Below are 22,939 nucleotides of genomic sequence, written 5' to 3'. Positions count from 1 at the left end.
TTATGGTGGAAAATAAGTATTTGGTCAATAACAAAAGTTTCTCAATACTTTGTTATATACCCTATGTTGGCAATGACACAGGTCAAACGTTTTCTGTAAGTCTTCACAAGGTTTTCACACACTGTTGCTGGTATTTTGGCCCATTCCTCCATGCAGATCTCCTCTAGAGCAGTGATGTTTTGGGGCTGTCGCTGGGCAACACGGACTTTCAACTCCCTCCAAAATTTTCTATGGGGTTGAGATCTGGAGACTGGCTAGGCCACTCCAGGACCTTGAAATGCTTCTTACGAAGCCACTCCTTCGTTGCCCGGGCGGTGTGTTTGGGATCATTGTCATGCTGAAAGACCCAGCCACGTTTCATCTTCAATGCCCTTGCTGATGGAAGGAGGTTTTCACTAAAAATCTCACGATACATGGCCCCATTCATTCTTTCCTTTACACGGATCAGTCGTCCTGGTCCCTTTGCAGAAAAACAGCCCCAAAGCATGATGTTTCCACCCCCATGCTTCACAGTAGGTATGGTGTTCTTTGGATGCAACTCAGCATTCTTTGTCCTCCAAACACGACGAGTTGAGTTTTTACCAAAAAGTTCTATTTTGGTTTCATCTGACCATATGACATTCTCCCAATCCTCTTCTGGATCATCCAAATGCACTCTAGCAAACTTCAGACGGGCCTGGACATGTACTGGCTTAAGCAGGGGGACACGTCTGGCACTGCAGGATTTGAGTCCCTGGCGGCGTAGTGTGTTACTGATGGTAGGCTTTGTTACTTTGGTCCCAGCTCTCTGCAGGTCATTCACTAGGTCCCCCCGTGTGGTTCTGGGATTTTTGCTCACCGTTCTTGTGATCATTTTGACCCCACGGGGTGAGATCTTGCGTGGAGCCCCAGATCAAGGGAGATTATCAGTGGTCTTGTATGTCTTCCATTTCCTAATAATTGCTCCCACAGTTGATTTCTTCAAACCAAGCTGCTTACCTATTGCAGATTCAGTCTTCCCAGCCTGGTGCAGGTCTACAATTTTGTTTCTGGTGTCCTTTGACAGCTCTTTGGTCTTGGCCATAGTGGAGTTTGGAGTGTGACTGTTTGAGGTTGTGGACAGGTGTCTTTTATACTGATAACAAGTTCAAAACAGGTGCCATTAATACAGGCAACGAGTGAAGGACAGAGGAGCCTCTTAAAGAAGAAGTTACAGGTCTGTGAGAGCCAGAAATCTTGCTTGTTTGTAGGTGACCAAATACTTATTTTCCACCATAATTTGCAAATAAATTCATAAAAAATCCTACAATGTGATTTTCTGGAAAAATTCTCTCTCAATTTGTCTGTCATAGTTGACGTGTACCTATGATGAAAATTACAGGCCTCTCTCATCTTTTTAAGTGGGAGAACTTGCACAATTGGTGGCTGACTAAATATTTTTTTCCCCCACTGTATTTGCCCACCCCGATTCCTTTTTCCACGCAACTTCATCTAGAATTGTTGAATGAGTTTCCTGTAAACAATATATATTATATTCCTTCTCTTTGAGCCATGTAAATTTTGTTATTCTTTTGTTATTATCTGCTTAGCCATTACAATTATAACTGGCTATACTTATTTCACCACATACCATAATGAGATACAAGTTTCAAATCTATTTATCATTATATATGTTTGTAAATTTACCAATAAAAACTACCATAGTGATTGAGTGTCCATATAGCTGTACCATGATATTTGCATTGCTACTAAGTAACCCTCCAATTGTTCTCCACTAATATTGAATTTGGCCATTACAACTATAGCCCATAGAAACAAATTGAATAACACATTCATAAATGGAAAAACAGACAGTCAAACAAAAAATCATAAGGAATAAGGTTGAGTGTCTGTCCTATATCTAGGATATATAAGTAAGCTCAAGAAATATATTAGTTTTTTGGACACATATTTAACCCCTTTTTCTTTGTTGGCACAAAACTACCTCCATACTTCCATTCGTAGAGCAAAACGGAGAACACCATCATGTTTGTGAGAATCTCCCCTTTCCATAGTGGGGTCATATTCGTTTTTTAGGCCAAACCGTTCGGATGCTACAGACGTTTTCCTGAGAAAACCGATTTTCGGGATGTCTCATGGTCGGCTCGGCCACCTTCCACCGCAGATGCAGAAGGCTGACATAGATGGATGCTGTTGATTGAGACGCAGCCCATGCCTAAACTCATGGATTTTGATGGGGATTTTTGTTAGTATGTTACTTAGATTGACACACAGGTGCGTCTATAGACTCTTATTAACTCTTTAGACCCCAATATAACTCTAGAATGCTGCTGTAGATTACTGAGAATTTTCAAGGTAATTTTTTTAATATTTTCTCACACATTTCAAAGAAACAGACATTGCTCAAAAACAAAGAACAAATGACAATTACAAGTGAACTTAGTTTTAAAGAGCACAACCTCTTCTTTAATATGACACCACATTCATGTCAATAGGAATAACACTCATTTTATCTTCCATTGTGTATAGACACTCACTATCAAGAAATGATTAACACAACAAAAACCCACAGTATTTAAATTACTCCCTCAAAATGTACCAAATATACTATATTGTACAAATATTTAAAAAATAATCCAAAATGTGACCAGAGGACAATATTCAGAAAGTATTTCAAAACCCACACAATGTAGGCTATTGTATTGACAAAGACTCTTACTACTTATTCAGAGACTATTTCAAAATGTAGATAACCTCTCTCAAAAAGATTTAGTACAGACAAGGTCTGACACAAAATGTAGAAATAGTAGCCTACTTTGACAACAATTCAGTGAATTGGATGTGGACAGGTTGGTGTTAAACACCAGATATAAAAAATACTCCTAACACTTTTAAAAACAACTTAAAAACCCCTGCCTCTGTCACATTAGGCCCAGGCTGTGTGGTACAAGGGTGAATGGTGGGACTTGGGGCAGATGCACCCCATGGAAACATAGGCTCTACTCTCGGGTGTGCGCTCCCTCTCCATCTGCTTCTTCCTCTCCCTACTCCACCTCCTCTCCCTCTGCTTCCTGCTCTCCATGTTCATCTTCATGTTAATCTCCCTCCACTCTCCTTTCCCTCCTCTACAGTCTCCTCTTTCTCTCTCCCTCCACTCTCCTCTCTCACTCCACATCTCTATTCCTCCTATCATCAGAGCCCTGACACTCCACATCCCTTCCCTCGCTTTCACTGACCTAAAGGAACGGACTAACAGAGGGAGAGGGAGAGAGAAGCGGAGCAACAAATAGGATACAATTGTGGTCAGGAATATCATCTCTCTCTCCCCATCTCAAAGTAAGTGGCACAACGGTTTATAGATTCAACACATCAACTATTGCTTATTTATGTTGAAAATAAAAGATTACAAAGATGACACTGTGCAATTTAGCCAAAAAGGTTTAGAATAATTCTTCATCTATTTCGATGGGCATAGTTAGCTGGTTGTCTTTGAGACTATCAAGTGACAGCATAGCGAGCGAAGCACAATGTTGCCTCCAACTCTTGTTTTCTTGCCTGACAGACTAACTACAGAGTTCGCCAATGTTAGCTGATTAGTTATGAAACTGGGACAGTTTCCAAATGAATTGCATCGGTAGAATCAGGACAAAACAAGCAACTTATTAGCCGGCTACGTAAACAAATATCACTGCAACTCAATATCATATGAGCTCCACTGCGCGGGCATCTACCCTAACATGACCGCTAAGCTGTCAAAGAATAGGAAAACGAGGCAATGTATAGCATATGAATATCTGTACCTAGCAAACATGACAAACCATGACCTAAGCCCAACAGATAAAAACAAATTACTCTAATATCCATTTTGGTAGCTAGTTAGCTGGTTTTCTGTATATCTAGCTAGTGAAAGTGACAGCTGAGGTTGACGCTTCTCAAGCGCAGCCCAAATTTACCGCCACACACAACTTTTCTTGCCTGACAGACTAGCTAGATAGCTACAGCAAGCAGCTTGGGCCGTTTCGATATGAATTACATCGGTAGAAACAATACTTGTTAGCTGACTATATACCAACTAGTTAGCTGACTATGTACAGCTAAACACTGAAACTATTTCCATGAGACAGAGAGCAATCATTCAAGCTCCTGCTTCACTGCTGATGTGCTTGCCTGTACCAACCAAATGATTATGACAGGATTTGCTAATCTGAGAGCTATTACCCAAGTTTCACAGCATCAAACATCAACAACCCCAAACATATATCTGCTGTTCACTAATTTCATTCACCTCGACATAAATCGCTTTCAATGTGCAAGGGCGTGTCCGAATCCATATCACCAACCAACATAGATACAGCCTCTTCCACAGTGTAAAGACATGGCCGCGTTGGCGCCGTCATTTTGAGTAAGTAATTTATTTTTTATTTAAAAAATCTAAATGACAGCATACCCTGTTTCCAGTTTATGTTTCATGACAACAGCCATGTGAATACGACAACAGGTTGTTAGCAAGTTAATTCCGCAATATTATTGTTTAAAAAAGAAGGCCTTTCGCGGCCGTTATAGTAATTTAAAGAAAGGCCGTTGACGGCCACTATGGGTTCTAAAGGTTTAACTGTAGTTAGACAAGCTAGCTACTCTAACTTGATTGATGGCCTGAAATGGCTTCTTGGTAGCTAGCGATGCGGTTGTTAGATTGGGAACCTATCTGGGTTCCCAATTTCATTGCTAGGTGGCTAGCAGTATTACAGAGAAACATATATTTTTTTTACAGGACAAATCCGAGGTAGCACGTGCCCCTGTGCCCCCTATGGGCATGACGCCTCTGTTTACTAAATGTGAAATAGCACCTTTGAATTCTACAAACAATAACAGAAGAGTGGGAATAATAACTTAGTCCTCCCTCTCCCATAAACTCCCTCCCTTAGTCTGAGTGTCTGTACTTCCACTATCTCCTCTTCATCAAACCACACCCCCAAGGCTTACTCATTTACTAAATGTTGATGAAAATCAGACTTCAGTCTCCTATGTCAGAGGATGCGCAATTGTATGGGTATGTCAGTCTTTTTCATTACTGGCATCCTGGTCCAGTCTGTTCAATGCACTGAATAGACCACCGACTGGACGTGTTGCACTGGAGTTTTGAAAATTACATTAATTCAATATCTGGTTAGTTTATGTCAATACAGAACTCAACAGCATTGTTGAGATTCAAATTTCAAGTATAATGTGTTTATGCAGCTGATTTACCTGTTTGTGTCTCAGAGTGTTACAATGGGATTTTATTTATTATTTCTTTCCACCTTTGTCATCCAGAGTCATTTAACTGTTAAGGAATTTGTCACGGAACCCAGGGCTGAATACAGCTAAGAATGTGCTAGACGACACAATGTTAAACAAACTGTAGAGATGTGCCTTTGATTCAGCATTATAAAAGGAAAGCATCTGTCTGTCACAATCTAAGAACACTCCCAGTGATGTAAGAATTTTTTCTCCAGATTCTGGTAGGTCTAATAATATGAAAGGGCTTTCATTTCCAGATACTGGCATTTGAGGGTCATCAGGGACATAATAACCTTTTCCTTTTTCATATGTAAAAACCCAGAAACCGTTCTCAGGGGTTAAGGGGACAACAGCCCTTGACTGAGTGGCTTCGTATGTGGCTACACCAACATACCATAACTGTTTCTCTTCCTTCAAAATATTATCATCCCTCACCTTCACTTCCCAGTATAACTGTCCGGAGCGGAATCTGTCCTCACTAAAGACATGAAGAGCCATGGGAACATCAGTTACTTTTGACTTCATTTTACTTGCATACACGTCTAGGTTAGGGTGAGCAGACTTTGGGTCCAGAGTGATTTCCACTAAAAAAAGAGAATAAGATTTGGTGAATTCATTCACTCACATGGTTTGCTGATATGGATGTAACTTGATGAAGGTACAGCCATGTAATGATATTATGTTAGTTCTTTGATCATGTGTCCTACCTTTGAATCTTTTCACTTCGCCCCATGCTGTAAATGAACAAATCAAATCAGATAAATATTTATCCACTAATCTTATCAACTGAAAATAGACATTGGGTTCCTTTTCGTCTTATGGGTGTTCAATAAATGCTAATAACCCTGAATGACTGTGCTTGTGGGGTGAATAAGTTCTAAAAACCTAGAAAAAAACATTCAATAATGAAAAGGTATGTCAATATAAATTTACCTTTTGGTACATTTACATCTTTCTGTGTAGTTGTTTCCTTGGCAGTTTGCATACCACATTCTGCATGAGTAAAACATATGATTATTGACATAGTTTATTATTGATACGTAATATAAATAAACCATATTGATCGATCTATATGATCGATGCATGATACATTACTCATTGAGTTAAATCCTTAGCCGCTACATTTATTTTTTGACTTATAATGAATGATATGTACTATTGATTCTCGAAGACTATTACATTTTACATTTTTTGTCATTTAGCAGACGCTCTTATCCAGAGCGACTTACAGTTAGTGAATACATATATATATATATATTTTTTTATACTGGCCCCCCGTGGAACTATAACTTATAAATGCCTCATGAACTTAGTTCAACTGTCTTACCACATCAGAGCCCAAAATATAAGATTTACTCCAATGTTTTTAAACAATGTAAATGTAAACAAACACTGTATAGCCTCAAAACACGGTTAAAACTTCCCTGGAAACCCGACGTTGAATTCCATTGAATTCTGCTTCGGGCAGAAATGTGCGTTTGAATCAGGAAAGTTTCCTCTCATGACCTCTACAAGCCAGAATGTTGAATAAATGTATATTTAAACGTACTTTACCGGTGGTCCGTGCGGTTGGTCCTTTTGGCGGTAGGAATTTCAGACAATATATCCACAGGAAACTATAATTACATCAACTTTTCAAAGCGCTGGTAGTGCTTTCAGATTTCTATCACCTGAAGCATGCGCAGAACCATGTAAACACGTGCACGAGCTCGGCAAGTATGCATGCGTCTCGTGCATGTATTTTTATCTTGTGCGCATGCTTCAGGTGATAGAAATCTGAAAGCACTACCAGCGCTTTGAAAAGTTGATGTAATTATACTTTCCTATTTTTTTTTTTAAACAATACAAAACATACACATACAAACGTCAGCATACAAATGCACATAAAACCTCAATGATATAACACCTGCTCAGACCCACCTGGTCAAACCCCCATCTCCAGAGCCCACATCAATTTCCAACACATGGCCTCAAACTGCACCATTTTGTTACTCTCTGTCGCCCACGCACTTTCAACATTTGGTTCATAAAACATCTGACCTTTCCATTGTGTTAATGATGGAGGATTGGTTAATTTCCAGTTTTTAAGTATCCGTTTTTTTTCAAGATAATTGATGACAAAAGTATCGTCTAACCCTTCGGGTATCTCACTGCACTCATATGCCATGTCTTGAAATATGCAGACAGACGGATTAAAAGTACATTTACATTGTAATACTTCAGACAGCCAACTTTCTAACTACGCCCATACCTTTTGGACTTTATAGCATTCCCAGAAGGCATGGATTATTGAGTCATTGTTAGTTTTACATGACTCTGCCAATGTGCTGTAAATTTGTGAATTTTGTCTCTTCTATAATAAACTATATAGTTTATACTGGATTAAGCGTACAGTTTTAACTGTAATTTTGTTAGTTGTGTTCCAACATTCTCTCCATCAAAATCAGTTATTTTTCAATCTTGGTTCCAATAGTCTATATTTTTTTTCTAAGAGATTGTCAGTTGGAAAGGCTTTCTGCAAGGTATTGTATATCTTACCTACAGTACCGGTCAAAAGTTTTAGAACACCTACTCATTCAAGGGTTTTTCTTTATTTTTTTACAATTTTCTACATTGTAGAATAATAGTGAAGACATCAAAACTATGAAATAACACATATGGAATCATGTAGTAACCAAAAAAGTGTTAAACACATTTTTGATATTCTTCAAATAGCCACCCTTTGCCTTGATGACAGCTTTGCACACTCTTGGCATTCTCTTAACCAGCTTCACCTGGAATGCTTTTACAACAGTCTTGAAGGAGTTCCCGCATATGCTAAGCACTTGTTGGCTGCTTTTCCTTCACTCTGCGGATCGACTCTCCCAAACCATCTCAATTGAGTTGAAGTCGGGGGATTGTGGAGGCCAGGTCATCTGATGCAGCACTTCATCACTCTCCTTCTTGGTCAAATAGCCCTTACACAGCCTGGAGGTGTGTTGGGTCATTGTCCTGTTGAAAAACATATGATAGTCCCATTAAGCCCATACCAGATGGGATGGCGTATCGCTGCAGAATGCTGTGGTAGCCATGCTGGTTATGTGTGCCTTGAATTCCAAATAAATCACAGACAGTGTCACCACACCATAACACCTCCTCCTCCATGATTTATTGTGGGAAATACACATGCAGAGATCATCCGTTCACCCACACCGCGTCTCACAAAGACACGGCGGTTGGAACCAAAAATCTCCAATTTGGACTCCAGACCAAAGGACAAATTTCCACCGGTCTAATGTCCATTGCTCGTGTTTCTTGGCCCAAGCAAGTCTCTTCTTCTTATTGGTGTCCTTTAGTAGTGGTTTCTTTGCAGCAATTCGACCATGAAGGCCTGATTCACACAGACTCCTCTGAACAGTTGATGTTGAGATGTGCATGTTACTTGAACTCTGTGAAGCATTTATTTGGTCTGCAATTTCCGAGGCTGGTATCTCTAATGAACTTATCCTCTGCATCATTCCTCATGGGAGCCAGTTTCATCATAGCACTTGGTGGTTTTTGCGACTGCACTTGAAGAAACTTTCAAAGTTCTTGAAATGTTCCGTATTGACTGAACTTCATGTCTTAAAGTAATGGACTGTCATTTCTCTTTGCTTATTTGAGCTGTTCTTGCCATAATATGGACTTGGTCTTTTACCAAATAGGGCTATCTTCTGTATACCCCCTACTTTGTCACAACACAACTGATTGTCTCAAACGCATTAAGAAGGAAAGAAATTCCACAAATTAACTTTTAAGACGGCACACCTGTTAATTGAAATGCATTTCAGGTGACTACCTCATGAAGCTGGTTGAGAGAATGCCAAGAGTGTGCAAAGCTGTCATCAAGGCAAAGGGTGGCTATTTGAAGAATCTCAAATATAAAATATATTTTGATTTGTTTAACACTTTTTTGGTTACTACATGATTCCATATTTGTTATTTCATAGTTTTGATGTCTTCACTATTATTCTACAATGTAGAAAACAGTAAAAATAAAGAAAAACCCTTGAATGAGTAGGTGTTCTAAAACTTTTGACCGGTAGTGTATATTGTGAATATCTTTTACTGACTCAAATAGGATTCCCTCAAGATTGCTCTGATGTCCAAAATATTTCAAATCAAAATGTTCTGATATGAAACTTTTAAGTTGCATGTATTTGAAAATATCTACATTGGTCAGTCAAAAATGGCTTTCTAATTCTGTCATGGAAATACATTTATTTCCTAATTTATTTACAATTTCTATGCCTTTAGTTTTCCATGTATACCAATTTATCGGTGAATTCTTAAAAGCTATCCATATGGTTGTGTTTTTCGGGAGTGATATATTTTCTTCCATGTTGTTATAGTGTTCTTAACTATGAAGTTGTTAATGTTCTTAGCTTTATCCTTTGAAAATAGACATGGAAAAGATTCTGGGGATGAGCATGCTTATCTTCAATATGTACCCATTGTTCCTCTAGTGCATTTAATTATATGTAAAGTAAAATCCTTGGGTGGCGAGTTGATACAATTCCAAGTCTAGAAGGTTAAAACCTCCCTCAGACTAAGGAAGATGTTAATCTTTCTTTTTTATTCTATGAGCTTTATTTGCCATACAAAGTCTGTTATGACCGAGTATACTTTTTAAAGAATGTCTTCAGTGGGGTAATTGATATTACCAAGAATAAATATCCAAACTTTGGGAGCCATGCCATTCTGAAGAGGTTAATTCTACCTGTAAGATTTATGGGAAGATTATTCCATTTAATTAGATCTGCTCTCATATTTTTGAGTAATAAAATAAAGTTATTTTTATATCATTGTTGTTTGTTGTCACTTATTAAAAGTAAGTGTTTTATATTTTTCGTGGTCCACTTAAAGGATTGCTGTAGATCATGAGTAATTTTTTTCCCCTTTGCCATTATTCTGTTTCTTTTTTTTCACATTCATTTTATATCCTAAGATTTTAGAGTATTCTGTAAATATTTTTAGCAAGGGGGGCATTGAGTTTTCTATATTGGTCAGGTATATCAGGAGATCATCTGCAAATAAGTTTAGTTTATATTCATGTTTACCAATACTGACACCTGTTATCTTTGGGTCTGACTCATGTCTAATTGTTTCTGCAAGTGGTTCAATTGCCAGTGCAAACAGGAGGGGGGAGAGAGGACATCCCTATCTTGTGCTCCTTTTCTAAAGCAATTTCATCAGATAATGTATTACTTGTGTATATTTTTTGCTTTAGAACATTTATATAATATTTTTATTTATTATTTCAGCTGGAAAGTAATTATACTTTCCTGTGGATGTGTTGTCTCACATTTCTACTGCCAAAAGGGCCAACCGCATGGACAACCGTAATGTGGTAAAGTACGTTAAAATATATTTTTATTCTACATTCTGGCTTGTAGAGGTCATGAGAGGAAACGTTCCTGATTCAAACGTTCATTTCTGCCCTTAGTACAATTCAGTGCAACTCAACGTCGGGTTTCCAGGCAAGGTTAAAACTACAATTTTGATATCATGGATGGTCAGTCCTTGCATCCGTAGCTCTGTGTATGAATTTGAGAGTGGTTACATTTATACAGGCCCAAGCCTTAGCTTTTAACGAAAACAGAGGTGGGGTGAACACTTTGTTATTGTTTCAATTAAAGACTCTTTAATGGAACAGTACCTTCATTTGGCACTTGATTTTTACCTACTTCACCTGGAGATGTATTAGAAACAGAGTGTCATAGTAAGAAATACCATTTGAAAATAGAAAATCTATTTAATTTGAACACCACCTAACTGAGTTTAATTCTAAACGTATTTTAGTCAATTTCTAATTAAGTGACACATATTATTTAGCTAATGTACTGTAGATATACAGTATACACAATTTTTACATCAAATAATCAACAAACATAATCTTCACTACAAAACACAATAAATGCTCAGTCAAGTTACCTTAGCAATGTTAAATAAAAATATAATTAAATAATAAACAAACTGTACCTGCGAAAAGAGCTGTTTCTTCTATTAAAAGAAGACGTTACAAAAAAAAGAAACCAAATATGTTAAAATCATGTTATCAAATGTGTAGAAATACACACAATAGTAAAACATATAGAAGTAATACCTGGCCTCTCAGTAGACTCTGTTTTATCTGAAATAAAATGAAACTAATATTAATATAGGTAGGTCATGCAATATTACTTTGTTAAAATGTATTGTATTATATCAGGGATATTTTCAATGTTATCATCAAACCTAATATTATAAAGCGTCAAATCCTAACTTTCACTTAAGTTGAATTTTCACAAAGTCTCCAATTGACATCTATGCATGACTAAGTGAAAATTTTACTTAAGTGGAAGTTAAGATTTGCCCCTAAATGATTAGACAACCCTTAATACCGTCTGCATAGACTGTTCACATTTAATTGAATATGTGTTAGCTTGTTGACATACCTGTTTTTTTGTTCCAGATGAAGAGCCCAATGACAGTAAAGACTAGCAGTAAAATAATCGGAGTTGTGATGAAGGCTCCAAGACTCCAATGACCTATACAAGGATTTATCAAACCATTAAACATTTTACATTTAAAGAAATCTGTACTTAAAATCTGAAGTGAGTCTTATTTTCCAAGTTTATGATCTTGTCTTTTGGTAGATATAGTAACTCGAGACAACATGTTAGAGGTCTTCACCAGTCCACCTGTACCCGAAAGGTCGGGTTGGACCTAGTTGTCATGGGTCTCTGGTATTTGTAATTATAACCGATTTGCCCGTAAGGACCTGTACAGACCCGAACGCGACTGGTGACGTAGAGAGAGAGTGAAAATGTCTTGCTTTTCACGAAAGTGGTGCGTGAAGCTTGCTGTTGTTGCCGGCCAATCACAAGTCATCAAAAGCATCACTATAGTAAAAGAGCCTCCCCGTGTGGCAAGCGGGTTAGGGGATACAGGTAATTGCCAAAATAAAGGAAACACAGACAGTGTCTTAAAGGGGAATAATGACATATTTCAAAAATGTGTCTAAGTTCCTAAACCCCTCGAACTCGTTGTTGGACTGTCTGTCAAAGTGCAGACCTCTCTCACTCAGGGAGAGCTAGAGTGAAAGCTATGCCACAGGGTTATGCAGGCCCCCACTCACTGCAGCGCTAGATAGAACTTTGTGGAAAAATGGAAATCTACGAAAAAAATAAACATTCTGTCACAGTGAAAATACTAAATTGGGGAAGTCCAATCAATTGTGAGATATGACATATACATTTTATGTGATAAATTTGGGTCTAACATGGTCATACCATGGAGATGGTCATACCATGGATCATTTTGCTATTTGAATTTGAATTTTAAGACCCTTTAGGTATGAAAAAAAAACGATTTGATAAAATATTGGATTTGGCATTTACTACTATAGTCCATTTGCATTTTAGTCATTTAGCAGACGCTCTTATCCAGAGCGACTTACGGGAGCAATTAGGTTTAAGTGCCTTGCTCAAGGGCACATCAACAGATTTTTCACCTTGTCGGCTTGGGATTTGAACCAGCGACCTTTCGGTTACTGGCTCAACGCTCTTAACCGCTAGGCTACCTGCTTCCATAGAACTGCATTGAATAACACATTCATAAATGGCAAAACAGACAGTCAAAAGCATTTATCATAAGGAATAAGGTTTTGACATGTCTGTACTATATCTAGGATATATAAGAAAGCAACATTGTTGAATACCCGTTTCTTATTGGCTAGAAGGGCATTCTAGAATGGACATTAAAACCAGATAACGGGACAGTTGGAAAAGATATTGGGACACCTTGCAATCATGACGCAACAAGCGCATATACATGCAGACCGTACTGGCTACAAAGTTACAGAAAGCTACACCAACAACCACACAAACTAAAATTGGATACATTGCAAACACAGGTCCAAAGAGAAAATGTTATTACTTCCATACTTTCATTCATTTTTTAAACCGCTACCGGGTTACCTTCAGATGAGTCCCGTGACACTTGTGGGGGTCGTACAAACTGAGAAGACCATTGTGTTTGTGAGAGCCTCATCTTTCCATATAGTGGTCATATTAGTTTGTAGCCCAAACGGTTCGAACGCGACACACAGAAGTTGGCACAGATGATACCGACTTCAGACGAGTCCCGTGGAGCTTGTGGGAGTCGTAGAGCAAGACAGAGAACAACATCATGTTTGTGAGAGTCTCATCTTTCCATAGAGTATTAGTTTGCCACTTTCCATTGCATTTGCGTATGTAGTGGATTGAGACGCAGCCAATACAAAAAAAACGATCTCTATCTTAAACAGACGGATTTTGATTGGTCTTTTTTTATTATGTTGCGTCAATCAACTCTTAAGGATTAATTAACTCAGGAATCACACATGTGGAAGCACCTGCTTTCAATATACTTTGTATCCCTCATTTACTGAAGTGTTCTTTATTGTGTCAGTTATCTGTTGATCATATCTAATTAATGGAATATGGAATTAAAATGATGGAATTAAAAGGTAAATGAGAAGGATAGACTACAATGACCAAGATCTATGGCAGCTAGAAGTTAGTCTAACTAGTGCGAGTTGGCTTGGTTGCTGTTTTTCTCTCTCTCTCCCTGCCTGGACCCACATTACTCACACGCACACAGCCCCTCCCTCTGCTAGAGTGGCTCCGTTTCTCTCTCCATCGCGCTTTAACAGCTCCAGTTAAGTTCTTTTGCTGCTTCCCTCAGATTGGATCAGACCGGGTCTGGTTGTCCTTGGGTCCGTTCAGACCAAGTCTCTATCTTTTAAGAATTAATTTATTCAGGTAGGTGTCCGTGTAGGAAAGTTTTTTTTGTTGACTGGTTTGTGGGTATAATTAACTTATTGTGTTAAGTTGACTAAGATATTAAATGATGAGATACTGATTAAGATTTCTGAGATTCTCACTCTCCGTTGGAGCTCTGGGCAGGATTCTACTCTCCTTCTTCACCTCCTCAGACAGAGAGACTGTACAGGAGAGCCAATCGGAGTCTGAGGGAGAATACAGCAGCCAACTACTGACACTCACCAATCCCTGAGGATCTGAAACAGAGAGCATGGGGGGGATATACACACTTATTCACAGACAGACAGACACAAACAGCCGTACATAGTTGCAGTAATGATCCAGACTAGTGTCTGCAATAACCTGGAGTGTTGAGTACTTCTTGTCCATTTCTGATCTCTGTCCCCTCTTTGTTTCTCCAGGTTAGTGTAGGTTGTGGTGACCAGCCCTCTGATGAACAGGTAACGTTCACCAGACCTCCTCCTCCTCTTGTTTCAGCTACAGAGAGAACTGGGATACCACCTAATACTAGTGAAAATATAAAGGGTGAGTGTGAGGGCATGTTACAACCATGAAAATATTATACAAGGCATATGTTCTGTGAACCTGTCCCCAGCCACTGGGTCACTACCTAATACTAATGGAAATAGAAAATGGGAGAGGGTGGGAGCAGGCTATGACTATGTAGACAAAAATTTGAAGAAATCAAATTTTCCCGTGGATTATCATACGGACATCATAAAACAAGAGATACAAGAGTATTTCTGCTACAATATTGTGAGTATTACGCAGGGTTGGGGTCAATTTCATTAAAATTTCAGTCAATTCAGGAAGTACACTGAACTTCCAATTCTCTTCAATTAGGAACATTTGGAATTGGAATTTGGTTTACTTTCTGAATTTACTGGAATTGAAACGGAACTGAACCAAACCCTGGTATTATGGTATTTTTGGGGAAGTTGTAGTTTTGTGGACCTAAAATGTCATCCCATGTTGAAGGGATAGATCACCCAAATTACAAAATTACATATTGGTTTCCTTACCCTGAAATCTGTCTATTGACAAGTTAAGATAGCAATCCATGCTTCGGTTTTGTTTACCTGGCCACTGTCACCAAATGCAAACTCTTTAGCAAGTATGGCCTATTAACATTTTTTACATTTACATTTTTAGTCATTTAGTAGACGCTCTTATCCAGAGCGACTTACAGTTAGTGAATACAATTATTTATTTTTTTATACTGGCCCCCCCTGGGAATCGAACCCACAACCCTGGCGATGCAAACGCCATGCTCTATCAACTGAGCTACATCCCTGCCGGCCATTCCCTCCCCTACCCTGGACGACGCTGGGCCAATTGTGCGCCGCCCATGAGTCTCCCGGTCGCGGCTGGCTGCGACAGAGCCTGGATTCGAACCAGGATCTCTAGTGGCACAGTTAGCACTGCGATGCAGTGCCTTAGACCACTGCGCCACTCAGGAGAACCAATGCAAGTGAAGGAAACCAATCTGTAATTTTGTAATTTGGGTGAACTATCTATTAAGTAAGCACTGTCCCCAGTCCCTTACCATTCATTGTGAGGAGTACAATGGCCTTGTCGTACCACTGTTCACTGCTAACATAGCACACATACTCCCCCCTGTCTTCTAGAGAGACCCTCTCCAGTCTCAGGGACACATTCCCTCTCTCCAGCCCCCCAGTTAGAGACACCCTGCCCCTGTACCGGGGGTCCACAGACGTCTCCTGGATCTTGTGATCTTTGTACAACAAGGCAGGTTTGTTGAAATCACCGGACCGGTACCAGCGCACCTCCAATGGCTCCGCATTGAAGAGAGGTGAAAGTTCACAAGGTAAAGAAACGGAGGAGTTCAACCAGGTCAAGATTGGACCATGTGGGACCGACAAGATGAAGACCACTGGGGGAGAGCGAGAGAGAGAGAGACTAATACATGTTTTCTTACTCAAAGAAATTGAAGGATAATATTATTTATTTATACATTTGAGACAGTTATGTAGAGAAAATAGGATTTTTTGCAGATAACTAATAGCATATGCTCACCAGGACTTTGGGCTGTGATGTGAACGGTGAGAGCTGCCAGTATCATCACCCTCAGAGACACACCTGTGTTGAGATCAGTGTGATGACATTATCATCATAACAGGGTATGCTGAAGTAAGGAGTGGAGTAAGGAATCATGTCATCTCTATTTATGGAATTTCTATCTGCAATGTTTAGTATGTTGCACCCTGAAAGCTAAAACTGTTGGTTCAGCCAAACAATCATATTCATCCAGCCATTGTGCAGCAAAGACACCAATTAACATACAGTATAGATCATGTGATGCTGAACTTTGGACCTTCAGTTCAGAACTTGTGACAGTGTCAATAAATTGTACTACTGCTACTGTATCTTGTAAAGGGAAATTACAAAAAGATATACACAATGGAAGATATTGTAGAGAAATAAATAGAGCCTTGACTGATCCTGCTTGGATGAATGCTCGAGTAAATGCTGATTAACCCTCCTTAAGAATTATTCTAATACTACAGTAGGAAGTTGAGCCTTTTTTTGTAATAATAAAAATAAGTCAAGCAATAGAATATCAAAACATGTCTTTGTAAATAAGATTAAACCAAGGGGAGGAGAGGAGGAAAAGGATAGTGAAGTACAGAGATACATGCTTCAGAGAAAGGTAGTAGTGGTGAAATTCATTTCTACCTGAATGCATCCTTCTTCTTCAATTTCAAGTTGTTGTAACATACATTTCCAGGTGTTGCAACATCAAACCTCTGCGGCTTTGGAATTCTCTGATACTCCTATAGATTCATGACCAGCTGACATATCACACTGTATTTGAATTCTACTTTGTAGGAGATAATGAAGATAGAACAGTTTATCCACTCCCATCTGTCCACTCCCTCTCTTTATTGTATTGTCTTAACATAGAGTCATGTGACAGGGCTATGACTTTGAATTGATCATAGAAACACAATGTTGTTTTTAAAAACAAAAAGTAACACCTACTTCTTAGGTTGTTCTTCAAGTGTACTTATATGAGGAATAGTGAACTACACTCTTAGAAAAAAAGGTGCCATCTAGAACCTACAAGGGTTCTTCCGCTGTGCCCATAGGAGAACACTTTGAATAACCTGTTTTGCTCCCAAGTAGAACCCTTTTGGTTCCAGGTAGAACCCTTTACACAGATGGTTTTACATGGAACCCAAAATAGTTCTACCTGGAACCAAAAAGGGGTCTACCTGGAACCAGAAAGGATTCTCCTATGGGGACAGCTGAAGAACCCTTTTGGAACCCTTTTTTCTAAGAGTGTACCTGAGGAATTCCACATGGAAGAGCTCACTCATTGATACCCAATCACAAATGTAACCCAAGCACCTGTACAGTCTATCAACTTGCGGAGCGCTCACCTACCAGAGAGCAAGGGGGACCTAGAAACCGCTCAAATCTCCAAGAGTACATAGGGATAGGGGCTAGCCTAGGGGTTGATTTGGAATTGGGCAAATTGTGATGGCCCTGAATTTGTATGAACCGTCTCAGTGCTTCTCCTGCCGACGTTGCGCTTCCCATTTAATTCCCTATTACATAGCCAGCATCAGCTGAGCAAAAGAGGGTTGCGACAACATCGACCGATGAGCGCCTAGGATTGAGCGACTTTGATCAATGGAAAGTGCGAACAAGCTGTATCTTTGTTTTTTGGCGGATTTGGCACAACTGCACTGTGACTAGGGTCGGCATGGTGGATAGTTCAGATGGTAGCATTAGGGCAATTGATATTGATATTGATAATGATGATAAAAACAGTGATGATCAGCTATTTACACCTGTTGCAAATAGGAGGAACAGGAGTAAGAGAAATCGCAATGAGGGTGATGGAGGGATGAATACTGCTGGAGAAACAATGTGTAGTGTTGAGAGTAGACCTGTAAAGTGCAGGACCTCTAGACAAAGAGGTTGGAGTAGAAAGTTCTAAAGTTATGTTAGTGTTTCCAGAACCAGCAAGTAACTACTTCCATCCTTTGCGTTTGACAAAAGCAATTAGGGAAGAGATTGGGGTGATTAAAGATGCCAAACCGATGGGTTATGGGAAGGTCCTGATCTTTGCAAATAGTACAATTCAGCAGGAAAAAGTATTGAAATTGAACTCACTAAATGGGGGTCGGGTGAAATGTCACATTCCCGGTGCTATGTCTAAACTGAGAGGAGTAATTGCTGGGATGCCATTGGAAATTACAATGGAAGAAGTGAAGGCTTCCCTTAAAGGAGGAAAAGTTATTGACTCGAAAAGGATGAAAAGCAAGAAGAGTGACAGTGGAGTGGACACTACAACTGTATTGTTACACTACAACTGTATTGTTACGATTTGAGGGGAATCTGCCCAATAGGGTGCAACTAGGATCACTCAGTTATCCGGTTAGAGAGTATGTGCCGCCTCCACTTCGGTGCTTTAATTGCCAGCGGATGGGGCATGTTGCTATGTAAAATGAGATGTGCAAAGTGTGGTGGGGATCACGAGTATGGGAAATGTGGGCCTGATGCTAAAGTTAAATGTTGTAACTGTGACGGAGAACATAGTGCAGCATATGGAGGATGTGAAGTACAACAGAAAGCCATGGAAGCGGAGAGGTACAAAACTACAAACAATGTATCCTATGCTGAGGCTGTTCAGAAAGTGAATAACAAACCTAGTGTTCAAAATACTCATGATACAACATATTGGCAGATAGTGGCCGCTTCGAGGATGCCAGCGGAACCTCAGCCCATTGTTAATGTGATATGCGAGCATAAATGCTCGATTACAGAGAAAACCATGGTAGTAGGTCGTGTAGACTTCTTGGGCTTCATGTGTAGGGCAATCAATATGATTGCTCCACATAAGAGCAGGACTGCACAAATAAAATAAGTAGTGAAGGCAGCCAAATACATTCTAGGGATTTCTGAAGTTACGGTAGAAATTATACATTGAATGCTGAACCAAAATTCTAATGATGATCAGGATAATAAATAGTATTATGGTGTTCCTTATTGTTCAATGGAATGCTAGGAGTTTGATAGCCAATGGGCAAGAATTTAAGAAGTTTATACATGATTTAGATGTTTTACCAGACGTGGTGTGTATACAAGAAACATGGCTTGAACCTCAATTGGATTATATTATTCCTGGTTTTATCTCTGTGAGAAGTGATAGAATAGAGGGTTCGGGTGGTGTGTGTGCTACATTTATCAAAGAAGGTGTAGCACATAGAGCAATTCATGGTTTCAAAGAACATGAATGTGCGGCAGTGGAGATTTGTAGAGAAGGGGGTAATATCACATTGTTTAATTACTATAATCCTTGTAAACCCATCTCTGTATCTGAATTAGATATAGTTGCGAAATCCAGTAAAGGTGATAAGAAGATATGGTGTGGAGATTTCAATGTGCATAACAGCTTGTGGGGCAGCAATACCACAGATGTCAATGGTTTAGTTGTTGAAGATTTTATGGAGTGGAGGGGACTAGTTTGTATAAATAAATAAGTAAATGTGACTAGAGGTACATTGTCATGTTCAGATCTTACATTGGTGTCTTCCTCCATTGCTGGTATACATTATGTGAGTGGGATGTGAAGATAGAATCCATAATAGGTAGTGATCATTTCCCATTCAAGTGCAACATACAGTGCATTCGGGAAGCATTCAGGCCGCTTCCCTTTTTCCACATTTTGTTATGTTACAGCCTTATTCTAAAATGGATTCAATAATATTTTTTCCTCATCAATCTACACACAATATCCCATAAAGACAAAGCGAAAACAGGTTTTTAGACATTTTTGCAAATGGAAAACAGAAATACCTTATTTACTTAAGTATTCAGACCCTTTGCTATGAGACTTGAAAATGAGCTCAGGTGCATCCTGTTTCCATTGATCATCTTTTAGATGTTTCTTCAACTTGACTGGAGTCCACCTGTGGTAAATTCAATTGATTGGACATGATTTAGAAAAGGCACACACCTGTCTATATAAGGTCCCACAGTTGACAGTGCATGTCAGAGCATAAACAAAGCCATGAGGTCGAAGGAATTGTCCGTAGAGCTCCGAGACAGGATTGTGTCGAGGCACAGATCAGGGGAAGGGTACTAAAACATTTCTGCAGCATTGAAGGTCCCCAAGAACACAGTGGCATCCATCATTCTTAAATGGAAGAAGTTTGGAACCACCAAGACTCTTCCTAGAGCTGGCCACCCAGACAAACTGAGCAATCGGGGGAGAAGGGCCTTGGTCGGGGAGGTGACCAAGAACCCGATGGTCACTCTGACAGAACTCCAAAGTTCCTCTGTGGAGATGGGAAAATCTTCCAGAAGGACAACAGTCTCTGCAGCACTCCAACAATCAGGCCTTTATGGTAGAGTGGCCAGACGGAAGCCACTCCTCATTAAAAGGCACATGACAGCGCGATAAAGGACTCTGACCATGAGAAACATGACTCTCTATTCTGATGAAACCAAGATTGAACTATTTGGCGTGAATGCAAAGCGTCACGTCTGGAGGAAACCTGGCACCATCCCTACGGTGAAGCATGGTGGTGGCAGCATCATGCTGTGGGGATGTTTTTCAGTGGCAGGGACTGACTGGGAGAATAGTCAGGATCGGGAGCGACGCTCCCCATCCAACCTGACAGAGCTTGAGAGGATCTGTAGAGAAGAATGGGAGAAATTCCCAAAATACAGCTGTGCCAAGCTTGTAGCGTCATACCCAAGAAGACTCGATGCTGTAATCGCTTCCAAAGGTGTTTCAACAAAGTACTGAGTAAAGGGTCTGAATACTTATGTAAATGTTATATTTCAGTTATTTTTTATTATACATTTCCTCAAATTTATAAAAACCAGTTTTTGCTTTGTCACTAGGCATGTTTATTGTGCGTAAATCGATGAAGGAAAAAAAACTATTTAATCAATTTTAGAATAAGGATATTATCGTAACAAAATGTGGAAAAAGACAAGGGGTCTGACTACTTTCCGAAGGCACTGTATGTACAGTACCAGTCAAAAGTTTGGACACACCTACTCATTCAAGGGTTTTTCTTTATTTTTATTATTTTTTACATTGTAGAACAATAGTGAAGACATCAAAACTATGAAATAACACAGTGGTTTCTTTGCAGCAATTTGACCGTGAAGGCCTGATTCACACAGTCTCCTCTGAACAGTTGATGTTGAGATGTGTCTGTTACTTGAACTCTGTGAAGCATTTATTTGGGCTGCAATTTCTGAGGCTGGTAACTCTAATGAACTTATCCTCTGCAGCAGAGGTAACTCTGGGTCTTCCATTCCTGTGGCGGTCCTCATGAGAGCCAGTTCCATCATAGCGCTTGATGGTTTTTGCGACTGCATTTGAAGAAACTTTCAAAGTTCTTGAAATGTTCCGTATTGACTGACCTTCATCTCTTCAAGTAATGATCGAGTGTTGTTTCTCTTTGCTTATTTGAGCTGTTCTTGCCATAATATTGACTTGGTATTTTACCAAATAGGGCTATCTTCTGAATACCCCCACTACCTTGTCACAACACAACTGATTGGCTCAAACGCATAAAGAAGGAAAGAATTTCCACAAATTAACTTTTAACAAGGCAAACCTTTTAATTTATGTGCATTCCAGGTGACAATCTCATGAAGTTGGTTGAGAGAATGCCAAGAGTGTGCAAAGCTGTCATCAAGGCAAAGGGTGCCTATTTGAAGAATCTCAAATATAACATATATTTTGATTTGTTTAACACTTTTTTGGATACTACATGATTGCATATGTGTTATTTCATAGTGTTGATGCCTTCACTATTATTGTACAATGTAAAAATTAGTGAAAATAAAGAAAAACCCTTGAATGAGTAGGTGTGTCCAAACGTTTGACTGGTAGTGTATGTGTGTGTGTTGAATTGAGCATCCCTGAATAACATTTAAGTCAAAATGATACCCCATTTAGGCCTAAGAGCTAAATCTTGGTTTCATCAGACCAGAGAATCTTGTTTCTCATGGTCTGAGAGTATTTAGGTGCCTTTTGGCAAACTCCAAGTGGGCTGTCATGTGCCATTTAATGAGGAGTGGCTTCCATCTGGCCACTCTGCCATAAAGGCCTGATTGGTGAAGTGCTGCAGAGATGGTTGTCCTTCTGGAAGGTTCTCCAATCTCCACAGAGGAACTCTAGAGCTCTGTCAGAGTGACCATTGGGTTCTTGGTCACCTCCCTGACCAAGGCCCTTCTCCCCCGATTGCTCGGTTTTAACGGGGGGACCAGCTCTAGGAAGTGTCTAGGTGGTTCCAAACTTCTTCCATTTAAGAATGATGGAAGCCACTGTGTTCTTGGGGACCTTCAATGCTGCAGAAATGTTTTAGTACCCTTCCCCTAATCTGTGCCTCAACACAATCCTGACTCGGCGCTCTACATACAATTCCTTCGACCTTATTGCTTTGTTTATGCTCTGACATGCACTGTCAACTGTGGGACCTTATATAGACAGGTGTGTGCCTTTTCTAAATCATGTCCAATCAATTGAATTTACCACAGGTGGACTCCAATCAAGTTGTAGAAACATCTCAAGGATGATCAATGGAAACAGGATACAGCTGAGCTCAATTTCGAATCTCATAGCAAGTGGTCTGATTACTTATGTAAATAAGGTATTTCTGTTTTAAGTTTTTAAAACATTTGCAAACATTTCTAAAAACCTGTTTTCGCTTTGTCATTATGGGGTATTGTGTGTAGATTGCTGAGGATATTTTTTTAAAAATCCATTTTAGAATAAGGCTGTAAAGTAACAAAATGTGGAAAAAGTCAAGGGGTCTGAATACTTTCCGAAGTCACTGTATGTATGTGTGTGTGTGTGT

General features: G+C 39.4%; 1 protein-coding gene across 1 annotated transcript; it reads right to left on the bottom strand.

Annotated features, from left to right (window-relative positions):
* Nucleotides 1–2,550: 2,550 nt before the first annotated feature.
* Nucleotides 2,551–15,708, bottom strand: LOC121587464 (butyrophilin subfamily 1 member A1-like). Its single transcript, XM_041904409.2, has 11 exons — nt 15,631–15,708; nt 14,427–14,591; nt 14,186–14,320; nt 11,715–11,807; nt 11,384–11,410; nt 11,260–11,280; nt 10,937–10,969; nt 6,193–6,252; nt 5,967–5,993; nt 5,695–5,843; nt 2,551–3,228 (listed from the first exon to the last, which is right to left on the bottom strand). The coding sequence occupies exons 1-11, from the start codon at nt 15,635–15,637 to the stop codon at nt 3,208–3,210; spliced, it is 738 nt and encodes a 245-aa protein (XP_041760343.2). The 5' UTR covers nt 15,638–15,708; the 3' UTR covers nt 2,551–3,207.
* Between the last annotated feature and the right edge of the window lie 7,231 nt (nt 15,709–22,939).

This window comes from Coregonus clupeaformis, unplaced genomic scaffold, assembly GCF_020615455.1.
Source record: "Coregonus clupeaformis isolate EN_2021a unplaced genomic scaffold, ASM2061545v1 scaf0492, whole genome shotgun sequence".
NCBI lineage: Eukaryota > Metazoa > Chordata > Actinopteri > Salmoniformes > Salmonidae > Coregonus > Coregonus clupeaformis.
The sequence above is the reverse complement of the archived record's forward strand: the minus strand, read 5'-3'. Positions and strand labels throughout refer to the sequence as shown.